This window comes from Buteo buteo, chromosome Z (genome assembly GCF_964188355.1).
Source record: "Buteo buteo chromosome Z, bButBut1.hap1.1, whole genome shotgun sequence".
Lineage (NCBI taxonomy): Eukaryota > Metazoa > Chordata > Aves > Accipitriformes > Accipitridae > Buteo > Buteo buteo.
Genome location: NC_134204.1, coordinates 76,669,971 through 76,685,749, shown reverse-complemented (window position 1 = coordinate 76,685,749; position 15,779 = coordinate 76,669,971). Strand labels below are relative to the sequence as shown.

The window sequence follows — 15,779 nt, the reverse complement described above, 5'->3', positions numbered from 1 at the left end:
TTTTTTTCCAGCTGTTTTATAGAAAAATGGTGAAATGATTCCATGATTCTACTATTCCATTATCTACATTGCAAAAGTTAAGATGGTGTGACTAGACAGTTTCTAAAACTATTTTGTATGCAGTTCTTGAACCTGATGGATTTGAAATTCTTGCTAAATACTTAATGTAGTATATTTGGGGCTATTTTGGAGTCCATATTGTTTTTCCAACTTCAGTATGGCGTCTGCCATTAGGAACTGTTTATTCAAGTTATTGTTGGGTCATAGAAACTTCATATTTAAGAAATTGTTCTATCATGATTAGGAAAGATGATTTAGTTTGTGTGACAGTACATACTGCTTAAGCTTTGCTAATTATTTGTTGTTCTAAAAATCATGCTGTATCTTTTCATTAATGAAATCAACAAGCCTAAACCTTGATTTTTCACTTTTTAATTACTGTGGCATGACTCCCTGAAAGTGTACAGTATCTTGTTACCAGGATAGCTGGGAGCTTCAGTAATTGGTAACAGAAGCTGTAGAACAGGCTGTGTTGCTAACAGAGCCACTGAGCATTCAAGCCTGCAGAAGAGAGGCTATCTGTGCTAAAACAACGTGCTTCTAGGATGACTGATGATCAGCCTCTTGAGCCAATGTGTTTGGGAGGGGTCTTCGTGTGGAGGAAAGGAGGCTTACTTGTTTGTGATCATTGCCTATAATTTCCTTCTGTTTCAGCTTACTGAAAGGGCAGCTTTTTCTTTGTAAGGTCAGTTTATTTATTTTTAATACAAATATATGACTTTGAAATTTACCTTAGTTTACATCCACTTTCTTCGAAATCTTTTTATTTTGCCATCAGTGACATTGTACTTCACATTAAATCCTCCTTTTGGAAGTAGGAGTTGCATCTTTGTTGCAAACATGGTTTGTAGAAGAAGGAATACACGAATGTAACAGGTAGTTAGAGAGCTTATTGCAGATGTAGAAGATAATGGAAATTTTCACCCTTCTCATGACCCTTAGCTTTTTTTCACAATCGGATTCTATAAAAATTAATAAGGTATGCATTAGAACAGTTAATTTATATTTAACAACAATTTTTCACTGGTATAGCTTGAAATTGTCATGTTTCAAAGTGTGTCCTTTTTGGAACAGTAATTTGTTTGTTGCCATGTAGAATCTTGTAGAAAAATGTAAAAACCTTTAACTTATATGCAGGGAGAAAGGTGCTTTTTGAAGGAATTATTTTCCCTTAAAATTGAGCCCCCATTTTTGTTGTTCTAGCTATTTCATAGAAAAAAGCTGTGATGATATCCTTCCTGGTTGTTGACTTAGAAATAATAGTCTACAGATGTGACTAGCTATATTTTAGGAAAACGAATAATACATATCTCAGATGAGATATAAGTTTCTCTGAGACTATCCCATTTGTAATTAATTGAACTGTACTGAGGAATTTGTGACTAGCAAGGAAGAGAGAAGGAAAATACTGCAGTTGAAAGTTGGGAAAAAAAGATTATTTTGTTTACATACAGCCTTTTTAAAAACTGAAAGGCTGTTTATAGGGTTCGTTGATTCCAGAAGTAACCTTGAATAGATACTTGCCATTGTTTTGACAAACAGACATGTTCTAAAGAAGTAGAGTCCCAGACGTACCCTCCTGTTTCCAAGTACATGTGACTCACAAAGACTTTAGAAACCTAGAGTTGTTGACTTTCAGATGTTTGCTATACATCTTTGCTATGAGTGCAGCATTGTTTCTACTTGAATAGCAGAATCATTAATATCTATTATTATCAGAAATTTAAAAATCATAGAACAGCTTAAGTAATTTCAGGAAAGGCATCTGTAGCTGTAGTCTGAAGTTGTGTAATATGCCTTATTTTAGTCAGGGAAATTGGCTATGGTAGATACAGAAGAATAATTTGTTTCATTAACCTATCACTGAGTGATACACTTTGTAAAGGCCCCTCACTGGAATGGTTACTTGGCACAATAAACTTCTGTTTTTAAAGAAATGTCTGAAATCAAATTATGCTTTCCAAGCAACTGGCTTCTAATTTCTACTTGATAATTAAAGGAAAGAATAAACTTGAACGAGCTGTAAGGTGTTCTACTGCTCTTACCTTACCTGTCACCCTTTAATAAACCCAAAGAAATGCAAAAATGTTGTCGTGAAATAGGAGAGGTGGAATGTCTTATGGTTTAAGAAAAAGCATTCTTAACATGTTAGGAGATAATTAATGTGTTTGGAATGATGGGATGAGTAAGGGAACAGAGGAGGGTGTTCCAGCACTGGGCTGGTAGCCATCCTTGTGTTGGATAATTCCACTTACCTACATTTCCCACAAGTCCGAAAGAAGGAATATTCACCATGTAACTGATACAGTCCTTCTGACACTCAGACAGAACAATGGTGCTGCTTTCTGTGAGTGTAGCTTTGTGCTGGAAAAGGTGCTTATCAGTGAAAGGTCGGGCAGCCGTGCTTACTTGCCCTGCCTTACCTCTTCACCTTTGCCTGTGAGCCCTCACAGTGAACGCGTGGAAGCAGCTCACTTACTTAGGTTAAGTAACTGTCTCATCTTGGACAGTTGTCCTGTGAAAACTGAAGCAGTAGTGATGGCATAAGGGCAGTGTAAGCTGACATCCCTGCTGAAAGAAGTGCTTGTCAAGTGTCTGTAAACTGCAGGCAAGTAAGGATGTCAAGGTGCTTTTGTAGGCAGGATTTGGCTGCTCTGACTGTTTCTAGCTGGACTTAAACAGTGAATAACTAAGAAGTAGGCAACTGAAAACTAGTATAGAGAGAGAGACTAGGGGCACAGTAGGACTCTCTAGCCTCTGTAGAAAGATTCAGTAAGAATTTTGTAACATGCTTCCTAGGCCACACTAACTTGTTGTGTGGACTTTTTCAGCACCCAAGGCCTTGCCAACCCTTTTACTGGAGCAGTCTGTAGTAGATCTTCGTCACCACATTAAATGCTTCATGTTACAAAGTATTTAAAAAAATATCTTTTGGCTCTATCTGGAAAAGAAGGAGATTGAACAAATGGGCTTCACAAACTTGAGTTCTGTCATTTCTCTATGGATTCTGTATGAATAGGGGTGGGAAGACACTGATGAAGTAAATGTCACCTTCTTTACTAATCCAGAATACATCCAACGTATGACCACTGTAATGCCACTTGCAGAACTGTCATGGTGTCAGCTTATCTTTTCACTCTTCTGGAATGTTTTTGCATTGGGTTTGTTTTTGCTTTCAATCAATGACTGAGAAGGCTTATCAGTTATACTGCTGGATAAATGATGAGATGTTGAAAAGCATCTTTACAGTGTTCTTGTACTTCAGAAATAGCTTGGTCATCTACCTAAAAGTAGGTACGTAACTTAGAAGTTATAAGCTGAGTTATCTTTCAGATTATGCTTGATTTATAGACTTTCTGTGTTATCTGTGATAGTAAGTTCTGGTCCTTGCAATTTGTTTTAAAGATCTATCTGCCCATCAAGGTGTTCTGTTGTAAATACTCAAAGTTAGTTAATATTTTCTGTGGCGTCCTCTGAGAATTTTGCCCGGAAAACAGCATCAAATTTATCACTTGCATTTTCATGTGCCAAGCCTACAAAGTGTCTAATGCTGTAAGTTATTGATGCAGGCAGTAAAATTTAAGTTGAAAACAAATAATTTTTGTTATAAGTTATACATTCCATGAAATGTGTAAGTCTAACAGTTCATACCTTATAGATTTTTCTCTTTTGTAGAGTAATACCTAGACAACTTACACTAATTTGGAAAAATCTTGCCATTAGATATTTTCCTAACTTCTGCGAAAACTATAAGTACATAGCTTGTCAAAATAGTAGATTCTGGTTTCTGCACTAAGGTGCGTATTTGAATCCTGAGCTGAATCAACTAAGACAACTTTTAAAAACGGAAGAGGCTGGATTTTTTTTTTTTTCCTGAGAAAGTCTGCTGTGGTTTTTTTAAAGTCAGTGCATATAAAATTAAATATGAAAATGTGAGAATACATGTTAAGTCATTGAAATTAACTTACCTGTCAAAATAATAATAGATGTATTTGAGGCCAGTGTTTATAATGAAACCACAAAATAACTGAAAGTTGCTCAAAAAAGGCACCGGCTGCCAGAGTTGGATGTGCTAAAACACAAAGATTTTTCACAGCCTTCTTGAAAAATGCAGATACTTCTTCTGTTGAATAAATGCTAGGTTAAAAAACAAGCTAAAAAGCCCCCATAACTGGAGTTACAGCAGTAGTGGGGTTTTTTCCTGCCCTCCTGTAAATAAAAGGAATGGTTGGCTTAATAAAAGACTATCTTTAATATTTTCTACCACTTACTAGCTGCACGTATTGCTACTTTTGTTTAATTAGCAGGATGTGCACTTTACAATCAAAATATGCTCTTTAGGTTTTCAATACCTGGATGCTGGCATACTGAAGATACTTCTAATAACTAAAATTTAATACAGATTTTGGATGTTAATTACGTTCCAATATCCATCCAAATAGAATATGATATGTATCAGACCTCTAGTAATCATTTCATTGACAGACTTTAATGAGATTAATTTAAAATGTGACCATCTAAAGAAGCATAACTTGGGCTATATGATGTATGGTATACTCTATTGCTCAGCTGAATAGGCTGCTCTTTACATTAGCCTGTATTTTTATTGCAAATGGATTTAATTGGTGGCAAATGAAAACAATTAGAATTGGAATTTCTTTAAAATATATTTATGAAACAGCTTATAAAGTGGTCCTCTCTGAGCGGTACTTCTGTAGCCAATAAAAGCCAGCATGATGGCTGCCAAAAGGATGCTTTCTTAGTCCCGTCTCCTCTTCAGTTATCCCTACCCCTTTCTTCACACTGGATCCTGGCACTTTTCAACCCCTTCTTCTGCTGATAAACTAACCTAACTCAGCATAGAGTGCTGGCAGGTTGGAGGATTGAGTCAACTCATGGAAAATCTCTTGGGCACCAGAGCTGGTGCGAGATAAGCAGCTCATGACCATGAGCAGGTGGGAATACCGGGGCAAGGGCAATAGGAACCTCTCCTTCCACCAAAGTGGTGTTTGGATCAGCTTTTTCCATCTTGTAGAACCACTCCCTTAGACTCAACTTTTCATTAAAATGCTTTTGTGGAAGAATGTGGTGAAAGTTTCAGGAATCTTAATTGCCTTTTAGAGGTGTTGTCGTACCTTGTTTCTTGTTGGCATTTTGAAGCTGGTGCTTGGCTGGCATACTAGAGCAGTCTTAAAGAGTAAACAGACTTAATTGGCAGCTAGGCACTGATTTCTGAATGAAGAACCTGTAGTGCTCAAACTCTTCTCTGGTGATAGTTAGACCCTCAAATTGTCAGTATTCTTAAAGCATATACTTTGATTTTCAGTATTTTTTCTAAATGCGTATGATCCACCATCAAGTTCCTAGGACAAGGATAAGGTTTAAAAAAAGGTGCCACAGGTATATTTAAATATGTCTTGAGTTAGTTTTGCTCAAAGTCCACTGTGTCTAGTCACAAATGCTGACCTTATCTGCGTAGCTGTGTATTTACTCATATCTGGAAGCAATGTTGTATTGCAGACTCAGAGCTTGCAGCCAGCTCATTTCTTTTCATAAGCATTTGTTATTCTTGGTCTTTTAAAATGTGAACTGTAGTAGGATAAATAGTAAGAGAAGAAAAGTGTAACACAGCTGAACTTGTTAACATCTTGAGACAGAAGGAAAAGCTGTGTGGTTAGCATTTTTTTTCCCCTGAAATATAACTTCACAGCAATTGTGAATAATGTGTATAGAAAGGGGGTGTTCTTGGGAAGAATAAATTACAGGAGTCTTTGCACTTTTATATCAAGCCTTTTCTCTATAACAGCTTTTACTAGTAATGTTGTCTTTTCTTTTTTAGTGTGGACCTCAGAAGCTTCTTTCTTCTGGTGTCAGTAACAGGCCTTTCACCATGAACAATTCTACTCCAGCTACAGGTATACATAAAAAAATATTGTTATCACAGTTCTTAAACAGTGTGTGTTTTCTCTGTAAATGTATTTTTTTTGTATTCTTTATTGTCACCATGAGCAGCCTCACCATGCCTGAACTGTAATCTGATTCCAACAGTAGAGCCACTGGAGTCTATCCAATTCAACGACAGTATTGAGGAGCTCCAAAACTCCAGCTGAAATGGGAAAAAAAAAAAAAAAAAATAATTCTGTAATCATGATCAAGCAAGGAGCATTCTGGACAGATTGTCAAGTGCCTACTCAATTTTCCTGTAGTTGTGCATTTGAAAGGAATTTGTTTTGATGTATTTCAAGGCTGTCAGGATTACAGATACAGAAGATGAATATCCTGTATCAATCTCAGTCTGGTGGACATAGGGCACATCATGTGGATTTGTGCTGAAGAGTTAAGGTGATTTCCTTGGGTGTTCTTGTTCCTGCTTTCCACCCCACTTTCAAAACTTCTTGAGCAGCAACACAGACAGTCCTGTGATTTGTTTTCAGATGTTTTCCTGCCAGTTCTTGTCACCAGACAATCTCTCCATGTGTTGAGATGAATGGTAGTGTTTTTGCAAGGGAAGCAGTAGGAAAAATGATTTCCCCCCGATCAGATGTTTTCTTGATCTGGTTCACTACATATATGCATGGATTGTTGTTCAGCAGAATGGTTTTTTTGGGAGATGGTGGGAAATTGGATAGACACATGCAGGGTAAGGAAACTGGCTCTGTTTAAGCAATGTGATGGCTCAGTATGAAACCACAGCCACATGTTTCTTCAAATATGTTAAACTAGTACTACCATCCAAAGAAATTTATGATCTGCTCCACTCTGTGTTGAGAAAGATGCGGAAAGTGTATTTGGTTACCTGTAGTTTTAGATCAAACAAAAAGTTGAAAGAGAGAGAAAGCTGGGACTGCTTTCTTTGGAGGTACTTTCAGCTTAGGTGAGCTTGAAATATTAATGGTCCATGGCTGCATAAGTTAACTTGAAGTAAAATAAATTAACTAACTCATAACATAGATAATTGCCTGTCAACAGTGATTTCCAAATAGTTGATTTTATAATGGGGCAAGGGACAGAGCAGATGACCTCTTGATAAGCATCTAAGACTTACTTGCTGTATTTCCAATGGGGGATAAGGAAAATGAAGAGTGTGAGGAGCTAAATTGAAGATTTTTTTCTTTTTGATTTCTTCGACTTGCACATGTCAGACTGTTCATACCTCTGCTAATCAATTCAGTGTGACATCCAGAGGCTTCTGCTTGGCTTGAAACAGTATTAGCTTATAACTCAGTAATTTAATAGCTGAAGTATTTCAGGCCTGTGTAGATGGTATTTTTGTGAGAAGAAACCAGCTGGCAAGGAAGATAAATTTGTATTAAATTCAAGTGGCTTTTATTAATTGTCCATGCAACCACTGACCCTTCATAGTGTCCAGGGTGTCTAAATGATATTAAACTTCAAAATAAGACAGATGGGTTTGTCTCCTAATAAATCTAAAAAACCCCTCTAATTCTCTTCTATAACTCTATACTTCATTTTGGGTTTATGTAATCTCTGTTGAGATGTAACTCTTTACCTAATACAACTGCTTCACCTGCAACGTTTTTTTCATCTGGTGGGTCATATATCTAAAATATGTTTTGGGTTTCTTGATCTGAGGATACTCGCTTGAGAAATATATTTGCACCAGTCATGAATCATGATTGTAATGGACTTCCCTTTGTAGCACCAGGCCCCAAATTTCACTTTGTTCATAAGGCTTCTCTTTGTCTGTTTGAAAGCATTTTTTCTTTCACCCAATTGAGTTGGAAGAGGTGATCACCTTGGGCATGCTTTAAAGAATTGTTGAATCAATTTTGAAACTTAGATGCCAAAAACCCACATGATTATCACTCTGCATCAAAACTAGTATCAAACAGTAGCTGGAGAAAGAAGCATCATTTAAAAAATGCTGAGATCTTTATACCTGGGATGGAATGAGTGCTAGCTTTTACTGCTGATTTAGTGTCTTAGCTAAAGTTCCACAAAACTGAATATGATTACAACAGGAAAATAAGCACTTTAATAGCATTTTTAGGTCAGGTGTTGGTCACTGTTCAGAAGGCAGATCAACTAGAGCTAACATATGTTTGCGAATGGGTAGATAGTGAGATAGAGGATGCATTCTGTATGTACACAGGCTGAAACTGTTCTGGTAACCACTGTCCTTTTTGGCTGAATGCCTGACCTGAAAACTTCTGTAACACTCAGTGAAAATGTAGAAAGAAAATGCTGTGCTTGCCACTTAGCTCCATCTTGTCACCTCTGATGGTAAGTCAGAACCCAGAAGGTATTTATTCTGCCAGAGTCTCTCAACTTAAACTAAAGGCAAAATTCCTGTTAGGTTTCATTTCCTGCTTTCTTTAGTCAAGCAGTCCTTGACTTTACTAAGTCAAGGACATCTTGTCCATTTTGAACCTGAAAAGCAGATTTAACAAAATAGGATGGGTTGTTATGCTTTAATAGTAATATATCCCATCGTGGCTTGGTATTGATATGTGTTTAATATGTTTCTGTGTGTCTTAGTCTTATGCCCAACAAGTATGCCTCATGTTCACATTTTTCAGAATTCACAAAGAGCACATGATGCCGTTTAAAATTTCTTGATGGAAAAATAAATGCATAACAGACTTTCCTGTTTTGCAGGTGGGAGAGTTAGTTAACTTGGCTTATGAGTGTGCCATGGTTGGGGCTTAGATCACCTAACTTGGAGTTTTACAGTCTTTCACTAGTAAAAAAATCCTCTGTAAAGATCCTTTTACAGAAATACTTGTGTGAACCACTTCTCAGCCTTAGACTGTACTCAAAACCTACAGCAAAATCTGAAATTACTTACTAAGCTCATACAGATATTTTTTCCCAACCTTCTGTGACTCCCCTTGGAAGGCATAATGCAACACATGAGGTGTTAAGGCTATCAGTCTTGCTGGAGTGAAGCTGTTTGTGGCACACGACTAAAAAAAGAAGGCTGTTTCTTCTTTTAAGTTAAATGGTATGCAGTTAGACTTCAATACAATTTCCATCAAATATGATGTCTTTCCTCTAGTTTAGGATATTTTTTCCATCAAGTCTCATAAGCCTCTGTAGCTTGCTTTATGAGAATCTCTTGCTGGGATCTGTAGGTAGGCTAATGAATTTCATTTTTACTACTTGAAGTTAATACTCCATTGTGATAGCTTCTAGAACAATCTGCCTCTTCAGATGTGGTATTCTGCTTAAAGGTGCTCTCAAGGACTCCAAGTCATGTCCTTGAAATGTAACCATTGGTCACCTACCTGTTTCAGGGTCTAAATAGGCATATGTTAAAAAAAAAAAAAAAAAAAAAAAAAGGCATTTTGCCAAAGTAGAAAACTTTAGGATCTGTACGGATTTCACACCTCACTGCTGTCTATCCTTTTCAAACACTTTTTAAAACTTACAATCATGTGGGACCACAGGCTTTCTTTAATAAAATAAAAAACTCTTTGCGGTAGCAACTGAATATAAACAAACATACCATGCAGGAAGATAAGTTAGCAATAAAAAAAATAATTAATGTATTACCTCCTAAGTACTACTTGCCCTTCTGTGTAATTAACATTTTGTAAATATGTTACTGGGCTCCCTGTCTGTGAGACTTCGAAAAAAAAAAACCCAAACCCAACCAAAAAACCCCTACAAGAAAATAAACAAACCAAAGTGAAACAAACACACCACACACTCCCCTTGTGGTGGAGCTTTGGAACAGCTGAAGGGGTCTTCTTAAACTGTCCTTTGGTTATATGACTTATCCTTTCTTAGGATACCAAAAGCTATAGATAAGTCAATGTCAGTGCTGAGACAGCAGTTTAGCTCTTCTAGGTTTTGATATCTATACTGTACAATAAGTTTGTCTTGTTTGCTTGTCCATCCCTCTCCCTAAAATATTTTAGGTGATGAGAAGAAACTTAGAGAAGAGAGATTGCCACACTCAGCTTCACGTGTCCTTCATCTTGGTCAAATTCCAAGTGATGCGACTGAAGCAGATGTCATTTCATTAGGCCTCCCTTTTGGCACAGTAACCAACCTCTTGATGCTAAAAGGGAAAAATCAGGTATGTAATTTTCAATGTTTCAATTGTAAGAGCAAGGCTCAAAATGTGGCTCAAGTTATGACCCTTTTGGTATTGCCTTTGGATGACATGATTGCAAGAATGTCTAAATATTTAATTAATAGCTCAAGACTTTCATATTTTCAAATGTGAAAGGATGTCTTGATATTTATTTTAAGTTTTTAATATACTTTTGGATTAAATAATGACCTAGTAACTTGTTAATAATATTGCTAAACATTATATCCACCTTATGTAAGAATATATAGACAATAAAGAACTACATTGTCACTATTGATGTTGACATATGCCTTGAAATAACCTGCCTGATTAAACAATTAACATGCATGTTAACTTTTTAATGTGAAATAAATTGCTTACTTTTTTTTTTTTTAATCCTTTTAGATGTGACAGGGTAGTTCACATCACAAATAAACACTGAAATCCTAAAAATAATAGCCATTCATTTTAAAATTGTTGAGAGCACTGAGCTGGGTTAATATAATGCACAAAGTGATAGATGTTTAGTGTCCTGTTCCCACTTTTTCAATCAGTATACGTATCTGCTACCTAGGTAATAGTACTTGGATTCAGGAACCTAATGAATTCATTAGCAGTGTGGTATTTTTAGCAGCATTGCTTCCCGTATGTCATACTTATTTCACCTCTTCTTAATGACTTCTACTTACAGTGTAAAACCTCTTAAGAAATCCCACAAATCAAATCAAATATCCCCATAAATACGCACACACAAATGCATTTTAATGCTGAACAAATCAGTACTGTGCTTTCACATGATCTTTTTCTAGTGAGAGTGGAATTGGAAATAAATAGTACTTTGATGCTTTGTTCCCTCCTGTAAACGAAACAGCACTGAAAACTGCTATGTATTGGTTGCAGGCACTTTTGGAAATGGCTTCTGAAGAAGCTGCGGTTACTATGGTGAACTACTATGCTACTGCTAGACCTTACCTCTGCAATCGACCTGTTTATATTCAGTATTCCAACTACAGAGAACTTAAGACTGACAATCTGCCTAATCAGGCTGTAAGTATAATATTTCCATTTAGCAGGATAGAATTGCACAGGTGTGCTCGTTTTGGCTAGGATAGAGTTAATTTTCTTCATAGCAGCTTGTGATCCTTACATAGTGTCAAGGCCTTTTCTGTTTCTCACACTGCCCTGCCAGTGTGAGTGCACAAGAAGTTGGGAGGGGACACAGCTCCTACAGGTGACCCCAACTGAGCAAAGGGATATCCGACACCATATGACATTGTGGTCAGCAATGAAAGCTGGGGGAAGAAGGAAGAAGGTGGGACATTCAAAGTTATGGTGTTTTTCTTCCCATGTAACTGGTATGTCTGATGAAGCCCTACTTTCCTGGAAGTGGCTGAGCACCTGCCTGCTGATGGGGAGTAGTAGAGGAATTCCTTATTTTGCCTTGCTTGCACATGCAGCTTTTGCTTTAAACTGTCTGTATCTCAGCTCATAAGTTTTCTCACTTTTACCTTTCTGATTCTCTCCCCCATCCTGCTGAGGGGAAGTGACTGAGCAGCTGTGTGGCTCTTAGCTGCCTGCCAGGGTTAAACCACAACATTAGTAAAGAAACAGACTACTTTCCACTACACCAATAGTCAAATTCTGATAGGTATTATTTCTGTTGTTACCTAAGCAGTAGCTTCTTTCAGAGACTTCTCAATACCTGTAAAATTACAGTGGAGGATCTTAAGCTCAAGAATGGCTTATCCTGATGATCAGAAAGTGATGTGAATGTGGCAGGAGGACTGCTTGGATGAACAAGGAGTTCCTGACTGAACTCAAACATAAAAAAAAGAGGCATAGAAAATGTAGAATCATGCACAGGTGACCCATGAGGAATATAGAGCATTATCTGAACATGCAGGGATGTGGTTAGGAAAGCTGAAGACCACACGGAGTTGGCTCTGGCGAGGGATGAGAATAGCAACAAGAATGGTTCTTCAGTGTATCAGCAGCAGAAGGAAGATTTAGGGAATATGTGGGTCTGCTCCTGAATGGGACGGGGCCCTGGCAACAAAGGACACAGAAAAGGCTGAAGTACTGGATGCCTTCTCTTCAGTCTTCAGTGGTTAAGACTTGCGCTTGGGAATACCAAGCAACTGAGAACAGTGGGAAAGTCTTGATGAAGGAAGTAGAGAAGAATCTCCTTAAGGAACATTTCAACAAACTGGATAAACAAAAGTCTGGGGCCATAATGAGATGCACTTGTGAGTGCTGAGGGAACTGACTGATGTCATTGCAAGGCCACTCTTACAATCTTGGAAAGGTCATGGCAATTGGAGGAGGTTCCTGAGGACTAGAAGACAGCAAAACTCTCTCCTGTCTTAAGGAAGGACAAGAAGAAGGATCCACGGAACCACTGGCTGATTAGCCTTAGCTTGGTCCCTGGGAAGGTAATGGAGCAACTAATCCTGGGAACCATTTCCAAATGTTCTAAGGATATGAAGGCAGTTGTGAAAAATCAGCATGGGTTTTTGAAAAGGTCATGCCTGACCAATGTGATAGCCTTCTACGGTGAGATGACTGGTTTGGTGCATGAGAGGAGAGCAGTGAATGTTGTTTATCTTGACTTTGGTAGGACTTTCAACATTGTTTCCCATAACATCCCAATAAACAAACTGATTAAATACAGTAGAGATAAGTAGACTGTGAAGTGATCTGAAGGGCTAAAATGGTTGTGACCAATGGCATGAAGCCCAGGTGGGGACCAGTCACTAGTGAAGTACCCTAAGGGTTGATACTGTGTCCAGCACTGTTTAACATCTTCATTAATGTCCTGGCTGAAGGGATGGGGAACATCCTCAGCAAGTTGCTGACAACACAGAACTGGGAGAAGTAGTTGACACCCCAAATGGTTGTGCTGCCGTTCAGAGGGACCTTGAAAAGCTGGAGAAATGGACTGACAGGAGGAACCTCCTTAAGTTCAACAAAGGGAAATGCCAACTCTTGCACCTGAGGAGGAGTAACCCCAGGTACCACAGTACACTGGGGCCAACCAGCTGGAAAGCGGAGGAGGACCTGGGGGTCCTGGTGGACAACACACATGCCCTTGCGGCAAAAAGGCCAGCAGCCTCCTGGGCTGCAGAAGGCAGAGCATTTCTGGAAGATCGAGGGGAGGTGACCTTCCCCTCTATTCAACACTGATGAGACGCATCTGGAATGCTGTGTCCAATCCTGGGCTTCTCAGTACCTGAGAGACGTGGACATAGTGGAGCAAATCCAGCAAAAAGCCTTGAAGATGGTTAAGGAACTGGAGCATCTGTCATATAAGGAGGGCCAGAGAGAGCTGGGACTGTTCAGCCTGAAGAAGAGAAGGCTTGGATGTGTCTTACCAACATCTACAAATATGTGGTGAGGGGGGAGTAAAAAAGGTGGAGGCAGACTCTTTTCAGTGATGCCCAGTGACAGGATAAGAGGCAATGGGCATAAATTTAAATACAGAAAAATCCACTTAAGAAAAAACTTTTTTACTGTGAGAGTGGTCAAACATTGGAATGGGTTGTTCTGAGTGGTTGTGGAGTCTCCATCCTCAGATACGTTAGAAACCTGACTGGAAACAGTCCTAAGCAGCCTGCTCTAGGTGACTCTACTATTATATTCTGCATTACTTAGAATACTTGCTTACCATATGTTTTGGAAGAACTTTTGCCATTCCTAAGCTTTAACATTAGGTAACCATTCTCAATAGCTTCAGAATATGAAGCAAATATCATGTCTTGTTTGGCAAATCTTTTCTCTGAGTAATTAGTCCTGATTTTTTTTCCCAATGTTATTGTGTCCGTGATATAGTAGCAGTAATACCACAAAAACATACTGCTTCGATTTTATATGTTTGTGTTTTCTTAAAGTTAATTGCTAATCATGGGTCTGTAGATGCTATCTGAAGAACACATGGAAGAGCAAACCCAGCTGATACATGATGAACCCCTTTCTGCCCAAAAAGCAGCTCTTTTGAAGCTTTTTACTTTATCAGATATGGATGTTATTGTGAGGGGTCATGTAACCTGCTTTTGTAAAATTTTTGTTGTTGGCACTGTTCCAAGGCATTGCCAAACTCAGGAATAGCAAATCATCATCTTTAAGTTGTTCAAGCTTATTCTTAATAGTATTATCTTTTTTTAATGTTGACTGTTTATTCTAAGAAGAACCCTAGATCCAATGAAATGGATATTTTCACTGATAAAACATCAGTTTTTTGCGTAACTTCATGCCAAACACCAGAATTAATATCTTCCTTGTATTTTTGAAGTACTAAAAATTCCTTTCTTAAGAATATGAATTGAACATTGCAGATAACTGATTTAAATCCTGATTTCCAAACAAGGAAATACTCTTTGCGTGACAAGATCAAAGTATACAAACCATCATATTGTAGTTGAAATGCATTTGGATTTTTTGACTCCTGAATGAATTGCAATTGACCTGCCATTTAGATACATAAATTATATAATATGATGTGTGTATCACAATTCTGTTTTCTGTAAGAATGTTGCAAGTAGTGACTGGGGCAAAAATCGTGCTCATTTTTAATTTGTGCTGACACAAAAGTCACTGAAATCTTGCAAGCTTGTCAATCTAATAGATGTTACTTGTCTCTTTCCTCATCCAAGATTGCTGGATTGGTTTGTTATCTGCAAAAACAAATAAATACAATAATAAGATTTTTTTTTAAGAGTAAAAATGTAACAGCCTCAGGAAAACTGTACTCATATTTGCAAATAAGACTCCTTGTATCTGTTTCTCAGAGTATTACTTTGTCCTTCTATAAAACCAACATTGTCTACTTAAAAAAAAAAATTTTTTTTTTGCACTTATGACTCTTACATTTGAGTTTTATTTAAATTTTAGAGACCTAGCAGAGCAGCTGAACACTACATTGCTGACCTAGCATCTAGGCTTAGGCCTGAAGTGCAGATTATTTTGCGGGGTTACATGTTTCTGAAACCAGGTAATATGTTTGCCCTGTGCCATGTTTAGTCCATCTTCCAAGGAAACAGTGTTACTGAGACATGACTTCAAGTTGCAACACTACATTTGGAAAGGAACATCTCTCCAATAGTGCTCTCAGAGGTAGTCTGAAGAGCTTTTTGAGGAAAGCCCATCAAAAATAAGTGTAGAGACTTCCAAAGTCCCAGTGAGGCAGTTTGAGGAGTGAGATTTTTAAAGGTCTTTTTCGTGGTTGATATCTTGGCTCAGAAAAAAGAGCAGGGTATGCACTTTTAAGCTTATCCCCAGCAAAGCTTAGTTCCTGAAGAGAATGAAATACTAATAAAGCAGAGCAAATAGTTGTTGGTACACTGACTGGTTGTTAGTCTATTACAATAGTGTCATCATATTGATTTGCTGGAAAATCTCTAGAATGACAAAAGCTTACTGAATCAAAGCAAAATTGTGTCTATATGGCATTACAAAGTAGTGACAGTTTAACTAAAAAAGAAAGTCATAATTACATGAAAGTATGATCTGACATTTTTAGGGGAGGGGGAAGGGAAGGAAGAGGTATGATTTACCTATTATCATGGGATTTGAAATGATAATCAGATAAAGGGAATATGTTTTTTAAAAGCTGCATTTTAAATGCATTTTACATGCTTTTCTTTGTGTCGTGGTTTAACCCCAGCCAGCAACTAAGCACCAT

At 37.7% G+C, this 15,779-nt stretch overlaps 1 protein-coding gene across 1 annotated transcript in view; it reads left to right on the top strand.

Annotated features, from left to right (window-relative positions):
• PTBP3 (polypyrimidine tract binding protein 3) overlaps positions 1-15,779 on the top strand; it is a 53,352-nt gene that overhangs the window by 19,558 nt on the left and 18,015 nt on the right. Inside the window, exons 4-6 of the mRNA XM_075019439.1 lie at positions 5,900-5,975; positions 9,945-10,105; positions 11,003-11,149. Of these exons, the coding sequence (XP_074875540.1) occupies positions 5,900-5,975; positions 9,945-10,105; positions 11,003-11,149 (384 nt within the window). The remainder of the gene's footprint in view (positions 1-5,899; positions 5,976-9,944; positions 10,106-11,002; positions 11,150-15,779) is intronic.